Source organism: Pteropus alecto, unplaced genomic scaffold, assembly GCF_000325575.1.
Source record: "Pteropus alecto unplaced genomic scaffold, ASM32557v1 scaffold8, whole genome shotgun sequence".
In the NCBI taxonomy this organism is placed as follows: Eukaryota; Metazoa; Chordata; class Mammalia; order Chiroptera; family Pteropodidae; genus Pteropus; species Pteropus alecto.
This window is the reverse complement of record NW_006494609.1, coordinates 13290421-13305186: the sequence shown is the minus strand read 5'-3', so window position 1 is coordinate 13305186 and position 14766 is coordinate 13290421. Positions and strand designations below refer to the sequence as shown.

The following is a 14766-nucleotide window of genomic DNA, read 5'->3' as shown; positions in this document are numbered from 1 at the left end:
TTCTATGCAAGCTCTTCCGGCTTCAAAATGCTATGACTCCGTGATCAGCTGATGCCTGGCTGCTGGTGGGCGCTCCAAAAAAGTAGGAGAATGAGTGAATACATGAGTTAGGTGCCTATGGAGAGAAAGAAGTCCCCGGGCCTCTGGAGCTCCCCAGACCTTTATTAAAAGACACCCTTTTGAGATGAAAGATATCATCCAGTTGCGAAGCACACCATTGAGGTATATGTACAAAACGGTTTTAGTGGAAGATGTTTCAACATTTTTCTTTTTAGCAATTGTCGTTTACGTAAACCCAAAAGGCAACACAGTTTCCTGAATATCTGATAAAGCTTATTGTTTCTTTTCTCTCGACCTTTCCACAATGCCTACTGTGACCCTGGCTAAGGAATCATCTCAGGTTAGTACATTTGAGTGTCATCTTCCCTGTATTTCATGTTGATCTTGTCTGACTCTTTCTATGAATCTCATACAAATTCTGACATTTCCCTTTTAACTCTGAGCTCAATGCCTAGCTATTTTATATCAACATTCCATGCTTTAGTTAGCTCAGCTTGAAGCAAAGCTATGTCATCTTCAGATGAGCTTTCCCACAGTTTTCTGAGAAAATAACCATAAGAAATATGCCTGACATGGTTTTTGAGTTAAACTGAAGGAGAGACACACATTCTAACATTGTGCCGGGTACACGGCCTACTTTCAGTAAGAGATCGTTGAATAAATAAATAACTGTCATCCAAATATTCTTCCCAAGACAAACCTTTCCCTATCACCTGTTAACATCCCTTTGTTTGCCAGCTATTCTGCAGATCTTTGAGGCCATGTGTTCACCACAGACAGAGGCGCAAGCCCCAATTCTATACTAGTTCTGCCATATACATAACAGGCTTTATTCCTCCCAGCAGGCTTTCGTTACTCCCACGTGGACTTCGATGTGAACATGGCCCCTGGCAGGCCGTGTAGTCTTCCTTTGAGTCAGAGCTCTTTAACGGGAACACACAAAGGAGGGTAAGGCGGAGGCTCATTCTTCCAGGCCCTGCAGGGTGTTTGGCCAGCGCTTTCCAAGTTATAGAAAGGAACTTCAGTCTTTTATTAGAATACATTTCCTGGCATGGCGTTCTACCCCACGCAATCTACCAAGACTTTTACTCCCCAGAGTACCTTAAAATCCTCTATCAGTGAGGGCCGGCCCAGGAAAGGTGATGGTAAATGACAGACTTCATTCAGAGAATGAGACCATTATAACTCGTCACTAGAGGGGGTTGAATAGTGTCCTGCAAATATCTGTGTCCACCTAGAATCTCAGAATATGACCTTACTTGGAAATAGGGTCTTTGCAGATGTAACTAGGTAATATGGGGTAATATTGTCTTAGATTGGGCCCTAAACCCAATGGCTGGTGGTGGAAATAGGGTCTTTGCAGATGTAACTAGGTAATACGGGGTAACATTGTCTTAGATTGGGCCCTAAACCCAATGACTGGTGTCCTTATAAGAAGAGGAGAGGACACATGCAGACACACAGAAAAGGAAGCCACATTACGACAAAGATGGGGACTGCAGTGACACAGCTATAAGCCGAGGACTGCCAGCCACTCAGAAGAGGCCTCGGAGGGAGCATCACCCTGCCGAGAGCTTGATTTTGGATGTCTATCTTCCGGCACTGCTGGATACCCAAAAGGAAATTATATTAAGGTAAGATAATACTGTTCTGGATTTTGTACCATGATGCCATAGGTCATCAAAGTCTTGGGCCCTTATGGGGAAAAAGAAGAAAAGAGAAAATCAAGCACACATGGGCCCAATAGTAAAGCGCTGAGCTAGATGTTTGACACGTATATGTACATAATTTTATTTAATACCCAGATCAAAACCCTGTGAGATGGTGTATCAGTTAAGAAGAAAGTAGACATAGTAACTAATAAAATAAACAAAATAGATAAAATGATTTGTATATTAGAGGAGGAGACAAATCTGATATCTCTCATGTAGAGGATATACTTGTTTATATCCATGAAACACATACCAAATGTAAGGTAATTCCCCTTGAGATTTTATAACCAAATGTCACTAGTCTCAAGAAGGATGGCGAAGAAAGAAATTGGTAATCATATAAGTAAATCTAAACAAGCAACAAAAGTAACAAATGATTATATTAGATAAAAATACTGGGCACATAACATGTTAACATGTTAAGATTGGAGGGTTTTGAATGATGCAGGGAAGGGAGGAAATATTAAATTAAATATAGACTTACATTGCCTATATCTCTTAATAGTAAGAATAACTACTAAAAGGACACAGAAAGAGATTGTAAACCCTCCACATCAGTAGAGAGAAGCTGAAGGGCATGTCGTCTGACTCTTCGGCAGGCCACCTCGACCAAGCTGTACCTTTCGGTTCTAGTGCACACCACGATGAGAGAGAACCAGCTTAGCACTGCCCAGCCAATGGATTCGCTATTCTTGGTTCCACTAGCTGTGGCAGGAGGGTCAGAGGCAGGGACTTGCTTAAACAGTGACTGTGGATACAGGGCAGATACTTTCTAGAGAGATGATGGGCTCTGCCAGCACCATAAAAGATATGTCTATTCCATGTGGTAGAATGATGCAGCTAATATGAGACGTCATGACTCTGAAGGTTGTCTCGGTATTAAAAGTAAACACCAGAGATTTTGATTTCCCAAATGGTATCAACAGCACAACTTTCAGGATCAAATTAACTTGCAATTAAAAAAAAAAAGAATATGATTGTCTCCATCATATATAAACCTACACACACACACACGGATGCACAAAGAAAACAACTCCACAGAACCCCAAAGGTGCAATCTATGTGGCACCATGTGGGCAGGAATGGATGTGTGAGCAAAGCCAGCATGGAAAGTGTCTCCAAACACTTATTCATCCTCCCACCACCTCCCCAAAACCATTGTGATGAGTTTACAGCTTTGAAAATATAATTAACACTTTTACTCATGGGAGAGTAGATCCTGAGAATTTTAAAAGGACATATTAGAAACAGAATCACGTCTCAATGAGCAACAGTTTACCCGAAGGATAAACGAAGTATAACCACTATTTTCTCGTCTCCTAGGAAATGGAAACCAACATAGGCTTAGGTCAACCTTTCTTTGAATCCTGCTGTCATTGTCACATCCTTCCACCAAATTTGAAAATTAAATCCCACCAAATACAGGTCCAAGCAATACCACAATGAAATCCCAGAAAGGCTATTTGAATAAATAAGACCTATAACTTTCTGGATCTCTACTATAACTTCACCAGCACGCTCAGGGCTTTGGGATGTCGAGAGCAGCGTTCCTGCCAAGGATGCTGCTTTCATGGTGTGAATTGAGGGACGCTGCGACGTTCTCTTTATGCCCAAATATCTCTCCTCTAGGTCTGCCATGATGCCTGAGATCCTCTGTGAAATTACATGTATTTTACTTAGGAGGAAGAAACACATAAAACTGTCCATGTTAGACAGCAATTCGGCGTCATCTTAAGGGAAGAAGACCCAGAGCTGGGAGATTTTGGTGAAGGGACACAGAGGTCCAGGACAAGAGATGCTACTGAGTCAGTCAGGGGAGGGCTCTGAGCCTTGAGCACAGAGAAAGGAGGCTGGGAGATGGGGGGGGGGGGGGAAAGAGGCGGAGAGAAGAAGGCACTAAACAAGGCAAACTTCGTCCACTTAATTCTTCTCCCTCGAACTGAGCAAACAGGACAGAGAGTGAGCCCTACTGGGGGAACCATGGGCTAAACTACAGACCTTCGCCCTGGAACAGCTGTTTTATGTGAAGATGCGAGGAATATATTACTTTTATATTAAAACAAATACAGACTTGCTTTGGGGTTAATTGCAACATCCACATGGCTATTTTAAAGAGAAAAACAATAGGAGGCTCCAACTTAAAATTTGTGCTTACGGTGGACTTCTTGGGCGGCGATCCTGACTCATTTTCTCAGCTGAGTCACCTCGCCTGCTCAGGCAAGTGAGCGTCACTGCACACCTGGAACAGTGGCTTGCGAATGAGCTTCGTGGATAGGAAACGAAGGAAACTTGTTCCGGGAAGGTCACTGTCAAAAACATAGTACAGTAGTAAGAACACGTGTTCTTCTCAATCGAAGTTCTTGAGAAATTTCTTTCTGGCTGAAATCCTATTGGGAACTATCAAACCGTAATATGGCCTCTGTACTCTTGGACATGTCACAATGCAGCGTCTGTGACGCAGCCCGTTTCTGTCAGAGCCGTTTGGGACCTTCTGCTTCCTTTACAGCTGACAGGCATCCTCCGTGCTTATCTAGCGAAATGTACCTAAGACGTGCTCGCTGCTACCGGAGGCGACTGTGCTTCCAGCTACAGTCTCCTTTGCCTGGAAAGGTGAATACTCAGCTTTGCCTTCCAGTCAGCGTCTGTATTAGTGGCAGGCTGCATGCTAGGGAAAGTGGAGAGGTGCTGGTGTCGCGTGGATGAGAAGACCTGTATTTTAGTCCCTAATCTGTCCTTTCCCAGCTGTGTGACTGTGAGTGGATCATTTTATCTCCCCAATTTCTGTTTTTCTCATCTGTAAGGTGGGCATACAAACTGCGAGACTACTAGCCCACAGGGTTCCTGAGCGAACTGGAGATCATGAAAGCACAGTGTGACTGCTAGAACTCATGGGAACATAGGACCTGTTCTGACAGGGCACAGCTCATTGTTCCGGGTCACATCTCGATGTTTCTCTAACTTGTGGGGAGTCATTACTTCGTCTTCTATTTTTGCTAGTTTATCTATTCTTAACTGGCTGACAGAAGATAGCGCAACAAGATGCTGGCAGTCCCAGTGTTTACGATCTGGGTAACTTTGTGCAAGTTATGTAACCTCTCTGAGGTCATCACCAGGAAAATGGGAATCATAATAGCTAACATGTGGAGTTGCAAAGATTACAAGCAGCAGGCACTTGATACACAATACTTGCTTGTTATTATGATGTTCTCTCTCCCCACTTCTCTTCACAAGTATTTCGTGAAGGTCTCAAAAGACAGCCTGGATCTTCCAGTTTAAAGGCCCTCTCTCTTAAAGAACCTTGGACGCCTCGCCTTGGCACTATACTGGATGCCTTGCATTCGAGTTGCATTAATAGGTGTAGGGCTATTTAAGTTACCTGTGTCTCCTTGAGGGAGCTTCAATAGTTTGTGTCTTTGAGGCATTTAGAGGTGAAAGTGCTCTTAGAAACCATCTAGGAAAGGGGCTCTCAACATTTACGGACATCAGAATCACCACAGCCTCCTTCCCTCGACACAAATTCTTTTTTTTTTTTTCTTTTTTAACTCCTACAGCACCCAGTATTCCCAGGTGGTCTCCCATCCAAGTACTAACCAGGCCTGACCCTGCTTAGCTTCCGAGATCAGACAGGATCAGGTGCATCGACGTGAATCCTAATGTAACGAATATTATAATGCAGAAAACTATATAAGTATAAATGCTTTTCTTTCCCTGAAATTCCTGTGAAATGTAAAAATATTACATAACTAGGGGCCCTGCGTTTGCAAAAAGACAGCAATCTTGTTAAGAAAACTATCCGTTGCAGACCATAATTAATGAAGCACCATCTGTGATATTCAGTGTTCTTTGCATGGGCTGTGACTATCTAGGCAAATTATTTTGCTTTTTACTGCAGATGGGAAAAAGAAGAGTGTGTAAGCAAGCAGAAGTATGACATGAACTATCAGTTTGGTTGTATATGCTATGCAGTTGAGAAATTTTTATTTATTAATGTAAATTCATTCATTTTCCTAGAAAACTCGATTTAAAATCCATATTCAACTTTACATTATTCTCCACCTGATCCTAAACATTGCCTCCAGATCAATTCCCACAGATCACCTGCTTCCTCTTCAACCCTCAGGTAAAACTAAAACTCCTTAACTTGGGATTCAAAACGTTCTACATTCCAGTCCTTCCTGAGCCTCCAAATTTAGTTCTCAGGACCAGCCCACTCCTGCTGCTATTGCCCAATGCCCATTGAGCCAAATTCATATTCTAATGGTCCCCAAATGTGTTGACTCATGAGCCTTGCCTGAGAGGCAGGATGCCTCGCCATAGCCTATCTCTCCTCTCTGGTGGTCAAAATCCTACTGATCCTTCAAGGCAAGACACTTCAGCTAGTAATTTCTTCCGTATGTTCTCAATGCTTGTTCTTTGAAAAAAACATTTATAGAGCTCCTAAACTTTTATAGCACTGATAGTGTCTGTAAAAATAGTATGGCACTTTGGTTAACTGTTTGTATTTTTTAAAATCAAATGTACCGAAGTATAATCGGCATACAGTAAAACTGGCTGTAAGGGTGTAGCGTTCTGTGAGTTTTTGTTAAAAAAGTTTCATCGGAGTATAACTGACGTTCAATAAACTGTATATTTAGAGGTAAAATGTGATGATTGATATGTATACATGGATGAATTCATTGCCACAATTAATATAATGAACACATTCATCACCCCCAAAGTTTTCTCATACTCCTTTGTAATCCTTCCCTCCCATTCCTCCCTGTATGCTCCCGCTCCCGTCCCCAGGCAACCACTGACCTACTTTCTGTCAACACAGATTAGTTTGCATTTTCTAGAATTTTATACAAATGGAATAATAAGCATGTACTTCATTTTGTTCATCTTTTTTTAGTCAACATAAATATATTTATTTTTGATATCCACCCATGTTGTGCATATATCAATAATTTATTCCTTTCTGTTGCTGCATAGTATTTCATGTGTGGATATGCTGCAGCTTATTCATTCATTCACCTGCTAATGAACATTTGGAGTGTTTCCAGTTTGGGGCTATGACAAATAAAGTTGCTATAAACATTCAGGTCTAAGTCTTTTCTTGAATGTATGCTTTTATTTCTCTTGCATAAGTATCAAGGAATGGGAATCACATGGGAATAAGTTTAACCATTTAAGAAACTGCCAAACTGTTTTTCCATGTGGTTGCACCAGTCTACATTCCCACCACCAGTATATGATAGTTCCAGTTGCTCCACATGTTAACAAACACTTGGTGTGGTCTGTCTTTGTAATTTTAGCATTCTAATTTGATTTTAATTTGCGTTTCCTTAACGTCCTCTCAAATAATTTCCCCACTCTTTAATTATATATTTTTTCCTTAATATTGAGTTTTGAGAGTTGCCTATATATCTGGATACAAATTCTTTATCAGATATAAGATATGCAAATTTTTTTTCCCCCAGCCTGTGGCTTGTCTTTCCATTCTCCTAACAATGTTTTTCAAAGTGCACAAGTTTTTAATTCTCATGAAATCCAATTTATCAATTTGTCCTTTTTTGGAGCATGCTTTTGGTGCTATAGCTAAAAACAAAAAACAAAAAACAAAAACCTTTGTGTAACCCATACTCACAAAAAAACCCCAAAAAACTTGTTATGTCTATCAGCGATTTAAGTTAACTTTTGTATACAGCGCAAGCTATAAATTAGATTTAGAGAGGCTATCGATGAGTACTTTTACTTTGAAGTTGAGGTGGCTCTGAGATATTCAAGTGAAGAGTCCAGCTGAAACTTGGAAAGAAGGATCTGGAGTCAAGAGAGAGGATGGGACCTGAAACATAAGAAAGGGAACTTCTGGCCTGTGTTTGGTGGTTAAATGTCCTTTGAGAGAACGAGCATACTGAGGAAGAACAAAAAGAGTAAGAAACATGCACTTATAAAAATTGGAGGAAATTAACATCAACGAAGTAAAATGACAGCATCTCTCAAAAATGTCATTATTAGTCAGCCAAAAAATAAGATTAATGCCATCTATATGGATGGATGTAAAACTGCAGTCATTTTCAAATTACTAAATGAAAATGTTTTCCCCTAATACCTGAGCCTGGATAGCCATTTCGCAATTCTGGAACATATCCATGGACCATTCCAATTTACCTGTTCCCTAGAATTTAAAATTACCCAGTCATGGCTTTTTACCTAAACTCGATTTCTGAGTTTATTACTTTCCAAGGTTGAGTCCCACCACAATATTTCTAAATGTTTTTTTTTTCTTCTGAATGCTTAAATTCAGACCCAGTTGAAAGCTCTTGACTGAAATCCTTCATATTAATAAAGGGTTGATTTGATAGTGGAAACTATATTAAAAGGGTGATATGTTATCCTTATTCATTTTCCCATCTCTTGGCCATAAATTATATCGTGATGGGTGCTCCAATCCTGGGAATGCTATTCAGATATGTAACAGGGCAGTTAGTACCATAGGGACTGGTTCAGATGTGACACATCTGGGAAGGAAGAACTTCTAACCTCAGCAGTTATTCAGTTCAGGCAGCCTTCTTGCCATATCTCATTTTCATCAGCTGGAAGCTCAGTGGCGTTCATTTTGGTTGAACAGTTTGTATATGGATTGAATACCTTTTCGGCCACGGTAGAAGGCAACTGTTAACCTTCCTTGTATAGAAATATTGGCACAGAAGCCAGAAGTTACGCAGTGCAGAAATAATTTTGTTACAAAGATGTATATGCAGCTCCTGATGCAGCATTATGTCATCATTCTGCCTTGAGCATCCTGACTCACTCTTCACATTGGTATTCACATTGAATTAACATAAATTCAAGACAAAATTCTCTCCGTATCACCTTAGGAATACTGACTCATTTAGTTTCTGTTGCATTAATAGTCACTTATTATTCAATTTTACTAATGCATATAACATTCGTTTTAAATGATAGTAGCTTTATTTACAGGAGGAGCACTGAGGGGGCCACACCTATATTTAAATCGCAGCTCCGCCACTCACTAGCTTAATAACCTTGGGCAGGTTACTGGATTTCTCTGTGCCTCATTTTTCTCATAAGTTAAGATGGGAATGATAGCACCTCACAGCACTGCAGTGGGCATCAGATGAGTTAATCCACATCGAGTGCTTAGAACAGTGCTGGGTACACACAAGTCCTCAGTAAATGCTGCCCATCATTATTAGCTCTTATTTTAAATTAAGTAAGAAAATGATTCACATTATAAAGTTTCAACCTAAGTATTAAATCCAGTATGAGGAAGTCTGACAGTGTTTGGGGGAATTTTTGTGAGCTAAGTAAGCACTAGCAAACCCTGGGGAACCAGGCAAGGTTAAAGCCAAACCAGAGGAACAAGATCTCAGGTTCCAGTGACTACGGGACACCAATCACTGCAACTCTGGGCCCTGCTTTCCTCAGCTGTGCCTCAAAGAGATTCATCTACATATTCTCGGAAGTTACTTCCAGCCTCTAACGATCTATGACACCTTGAATTCACATTTTTTTTTTTGTCCTGTTAGCTAAGTAGTACTAGTTATACAAATCTGAACAGAAACAAATTAGTATCTATAAAATAGTTTTTATGAAGTTAAAAAAAATGAAAAATAACATAGTCCCCAAAGTCCAAACTATGAGTTCGAGTAGCCCTGTCCCTTTCACACATTTCCTTGTATGAATACTTCAATGAGAGTTCCGGAACCTTTCTAGGATTTTACAATGTACGGAACTATTGGGATCTAGCCCAACCTTCCGGGGCCTGACCACAGGTGGGTCTCCTGGCTTGTCACTCCATTCTAATCCTGTTATTCTTATATTAACAATGTGATAGCTTCTCGAGAAAAATCCAATAGATGTTACATCATTTCAAATAAAATTTAAATAATAATTTAATTTAAAGATCACTGGACTTATTTTATCCGAGACGCCTGAAATAAAAACTCATGAAAAATAACAGAATGATGGTGTTTTACACACTGATTTATTTTAAAGCCTAATATATATGAAAATGTACAGTGTCTTACGAAGCATTTGAAATATAGCTTTAAATACAATTTTTAAGCTTTAAAGAAAGTTTCTAGTTAAGATAAACATACATACTTTTAGCCACTAAATGCAACTTTAAAGGCAGATTTCAGAGCTCTTAATGATAGCTAATGGCAAGCTTAAGGACATTAAAAATGTGCATTTATAAAAATTTAAGGAAATTCATGAAAATGTTTTATAAACATTAAAAACAAACATCTACCATATAATGTGGGAGAAGGCTTCATGATCTACTTACAAATGCTGAAAATCCTGTCTTTTGTAATATTATAAAATTATTACAAAGTTTTCACTATACATTCTTGTTTAAATTCCCTTATATCATCTTCACTGATACCAAGCACAAGTTTGTATTACATGTGTACGAACAGACTACTTCTTCCTTCAGATAATGTCACATGATAGGAATATACTTGGTCTAAGGAACAATCAGAGCATAGCAAAGTGCTGCTTTAATTGTTTAATTAAATGCTGGGTATCCACATGATCTGGAAATGCTGCTTCAGACTTCTGAGCAGCCACATAGCTTCTCTGTAGATCTCCAATCTGTAAGAAATACCAGAATAAAACCACAGAATGAGATCTGGAAAAATTACTAAGGAAATCAAAACAAGACATTCTCTCTGCATATTGTAGAAACTCAAAGCGTTCTTAACAGTAAATTGCTTGATTATTCTACTTCAAGAATCCTTTCATGTAGGTAACAATTCAATCTTGAAAAATATGTAAGAAAAATAAATTAAACAATTATATAAATAATTTCTGCTCCACTCTAACTATCTAGTTATAAATTCATAAACCAGTGCTTTCTTTTCCTGTCACTGATAGTATTATAAAAATAAAATAACGTTTGCATGCTAAAACAGCCAGCTCTATGAAGTTTAGAAAAGTCTTAGGACAGGTATGTGTAATCTATCACAAAGACAAACTCTGATTAGGGTATTATCTCTGAGACAGAAATTCAAGCTACAACTATTATATGTAAGATATGAAAACATGCTCTGGGAGGTTTTAAATGGTGCTAGCACATTAATGTTGGGGAAAATATTTGGTTTAAAAAGTTTATAAAGGGTCTGCTTTTTAATAAACTATGTGTTAGAGTCCAGTCCCAAAGAAAAACATACACAGTATCTGAATCCATCTGAATGTATCTCGACCCATGTATACATTTCTAAAAAGAGAACACTTTTTGGTGTGTACACACACACGAAACCTAGGTAATTCAATTCTGATAGTGTTTTAAACATGTATATGTATTTAAAAACATAAGTTTCCTTATTTAGATCATAGCATTTCTTTTAGACATGTTATTTTCTCAAATGGAAGTATAGTCTTTTGCTTAAAGAAATCTCTCATTCGAGTTAGATATTACTAAAATGTAGTAATATTCTTGAAAGACGGTAATCGAGCTTCTTCACGGTTTGCCTAAGTGGCGGCACAGTGCAGTGGAAAACACCTGGGCATCTTCGGGAGCTGGTGTGAATTCTGCACCTGCCACTGGGACTCTAGGAAAGTCTTTTAAGTTCTCTAAGCCTTGGGTTCCATTAGAATGTAAGCCACATGAGGTAGAGGTTTTTGTCTGTTTTATTCATTCTGTACCTGTAACAGTGCCTGGTACACAGCTGAGGCACAATAAACAAAACATCAGGTATACAAAAAAATGCGTAAGGAAGGTAAGGGATATCGCTACTGCAGGGTTGTTGGGAGAATCAGAGAAGGTGTGTAGAGCACCTGGGGCAGTGGCTGGCCCTTAACAAGCACTCGCAAATTACAATTTATGAATGACAGCTCATTTTCAAAACAGAAATGGGAGTGTGGATGGCTTCGTGTTCACACTATGAAAATGACATATTTTATAACGTCTTTTGGTCTGTAAGAAAAAGTCTTCACATCAGCAAACATTTTTCGCCATTTCTTTATCCTCAAAACTCACCTTCCATGTTAAAGGAAGGTTTCTAAGCAAAAGTTAGTTATCATATGACTTCTATTTTTCTTCTTATTATTAAAAATGGCACATGATTCCTTTTAGCTCTTGGATGTTAACTGACTTGTAACATAGTATTAGTATTAGCAGATGCATTTTACCCATATTGTTTATAGCTAAAATAGGTTTCACTAGTATTCTTAATTTTACAGCAATCATGCCAGAGACTTGGTGGCAATATGATCCATAAATAATATACGAGAATTCCTTGATGTAAAAGCCAAGTATGAAATCCTTCCTAAACCAGGAGTGAATTAATGAGTATTTTTTCAATGACTAAATGTCATATTTAAAAACATAAAGTAACTCTTCTGCAATCTATAATGGTGCTAAGTTTAGTCAATGGTCAGTGATAAAGTTCTTTCAAGTTTATTAGACTGTCCCTTCACGGGAAGACATCTGTGTATATGATAATTGTGTTTCTTTCAGGAAGTTATGGTTAGAATTTCCTTACTTATCTATACTTTTTTAAAAATCAAGTAAAAAAGAGAAACAGATCAGATGATAAATTAATAATGAAAGAGGATACCTTGTCCGAGACTGTTGCAAAATTAAAATGTGGCTCATACATGTGGGGTGCTAGAGATGACGCCGTCTGTAACAGTGCTCTGGCCTGTATGAAAAAAAGAAAAACCAAAGGTACATAAGCGTGTATCGGTACTGTATTTGTGATTTTATTTTCTGTAAAAGAATCCTTTACTCAAGACAGGACCTTAATAAACACGATCCTCTGATAAATACAGATGACATTCCTCATGAAATACAACTTACTGATATACAACTACCTACTTATATCTTGCCAAAATTACATTAAGAATAAAATGCTTCAAAATATGGAGAAAATAAAATAATGAAAAACTTAGAAGAGATGTAGTTATTTGAGAACCACTGTTCTTGTAAAGTTTATACTTCGACATGATATACGACTCAATATAATCCTCTCGATGCTAAAAAAAAAAAAGTCCTATTAATCTAATTTTTGTTGCTGTTGATTGATTTAGTGGGCTTCTAATCACCCATTCTCTAATGCAACAACAAAAACAACTAAAAAACCATGGTAAATTTCAAAGCCCCTAGTTTTATGCTGGATGACAGTGAGCAAGCATTTATTACAATGCTGACCTGAAAATGACAATTGAATGCAACTGAAACTGACAAGCTTTCTGTTCTCACTAAAGTACACACAAAAAACCAAAATTCACATCATTTTTTTTGGTCCCCTATAGGCTCGAAGGATCGTACATTGCAGGGACCACTAAGCGACATGAGATGCTCATACATTCATTGCTAAGACCACAAACTCAGCATTCTAAACTTCTGAACAACCTTCCAACTTGCAGCTAAACTCAAAACCTCTATCTATGACCCTGAGGACAAATTCATATATCTTTTTTTAATATAAAATAAAATGATAGTTAATACAGGACAGTGGACATTAATTTTTGTGTTACAATTAGCTTTCTTTTTGTTTAAATTGAGGTATAATTTATAATAAAATGGGGTCAGTATTATGAAATCTTTCACCAAACATTTCAAGTCAATTGTATACTAGAGAAGTGACAATAAGTTAGAGGGAAAGAAACTCACTAACATAGGAACAGAGAAAACCACAAAAAGCACTGGCTTCCTATAAACATAGGTGAAGTTCCACAATAGAGCAAGTTCCCATTTTAAAGTAGTTGTTTATAAAATATAAATCCATCTTTGTATTTTATTCATTTACTTTGGGGGAATTTGTGAAATCAAGGCCATACTCAATGATGTTTCTTTCTTTGTTTTGTTAAAAGTTTATCATTGTGCTTAGGAGGCCAAGTGGGAGGGTAACATCCTGGCTTACTGTCGCTATGTCTGTAACCATGGGGGGTTACCTGCCTATCTCTGGTCTCTGTTCATCTCTCAACTCTGGAATGTAATAATATCTGCCCTTGATTGCCACTGACATTGTGTATTTGGCACTTATATGTTCTGTTATAATAATACAATTTATTAAGCATCTGCCATGTAGTCAACACTATGCTTCTACTACGCCAAATGCTATTACACGTATGGTCTGCTAATCCTCACAAAAACATCTCTGGATACTGTTAGTACCCCCATTTTATATATCATCCGTTCATTTCACAAATACTAAGCACCTATTATGGGCTGGGAACTGTTTTTGGTGCTGAAAATATAGCAGTTAAGACAGACAAGGTCCCTACTTTCACACTGCTGACATTCTTCATATAAATATGAAAATATCTGATAATGATAAGTATTGTGAAGAAAAAAAAATAGTAGGAGACGTGATAGATGGCCTTTCCAAGGAGGTGGCACTTAAGGAAAGACCTCAATGACCAAAAGAAAAGTCATTATAGGATCTGAAAAAAGAACTTCCAAAGGCCTTAAAGTAAGAACAGGCACTGCATGTTTGCAGAGCAGCAAGGCGGCTGATGTATCTAGAAGTCATCAGGAAGGAGTACGGCACCCCCCTTATCCGCCGGGGATGCGGTTCCAAGACCCCCGTGGAGGCCTGGAACCGCCCACAGTACCGAACCCTACATATACCATGTGTTTTCCTATACATCCGTACCTACTATAAAGTTTAATTTACATATTAGGCAGAGTAAGAGATTAACAACATAATAGTATGACAGAACAATTATGATAATATACCGTAATAAAAGTTATGTAAATGGGGTCTCTCTCTCTGACAGCCCATCAGATAACTGAGACGGCCACTGAGGGACTAACACGCAGTGGATCCGCTGCAGAAGGGACGATTCACGGTCCGCGCGGGATGGAGCCTGACGGCACGAGATCACGCTGCTCAGGAAGGTGCACGACTTAAAATTTATGAATTGTTCACAAGTTTTCTGAATTTTGTTCTGAAATTGTCCTGAAATTTTCCATTTAATATTTTAAAAGCCTGATTGACCACAGGCCACTGAAACCGAGGAACGTGAAACTGTGGAT

General features: G+C 38.5%; 1 protein-coding gene across 1 annotated transcript in view; it reads right to left on the bottom strand.

Moving 5' to 3' along the window:
* Nucleotides 1-9740: 9740 nt before the first annotated feature.
* Nucleotides 9741-14766, bottom strand: part of TTC8 (tetratricopeptide repeat domain 8) — a 41689-nt gene continuing 36663 nt past the window's right edge. Inside the window, exons 13-14 of the mRNA XM_006925517.3 lie at nucleotides 12341-12424; nucleotides 9741-10373 (exon numbers count right to left, since the gene is read on the bottom strand). Of these exons, the coding sequence (XP_006925579.1) occupies nucleotides 10257-10373; nucleotides 12341-12424 (201 nt within the window). The 3' untranslated portion in view covers nucleotides 9741-10256. The remainder of the gene's footprint in view (nucleotides 10374-12340; nucleotides 12425-14766) is intronic.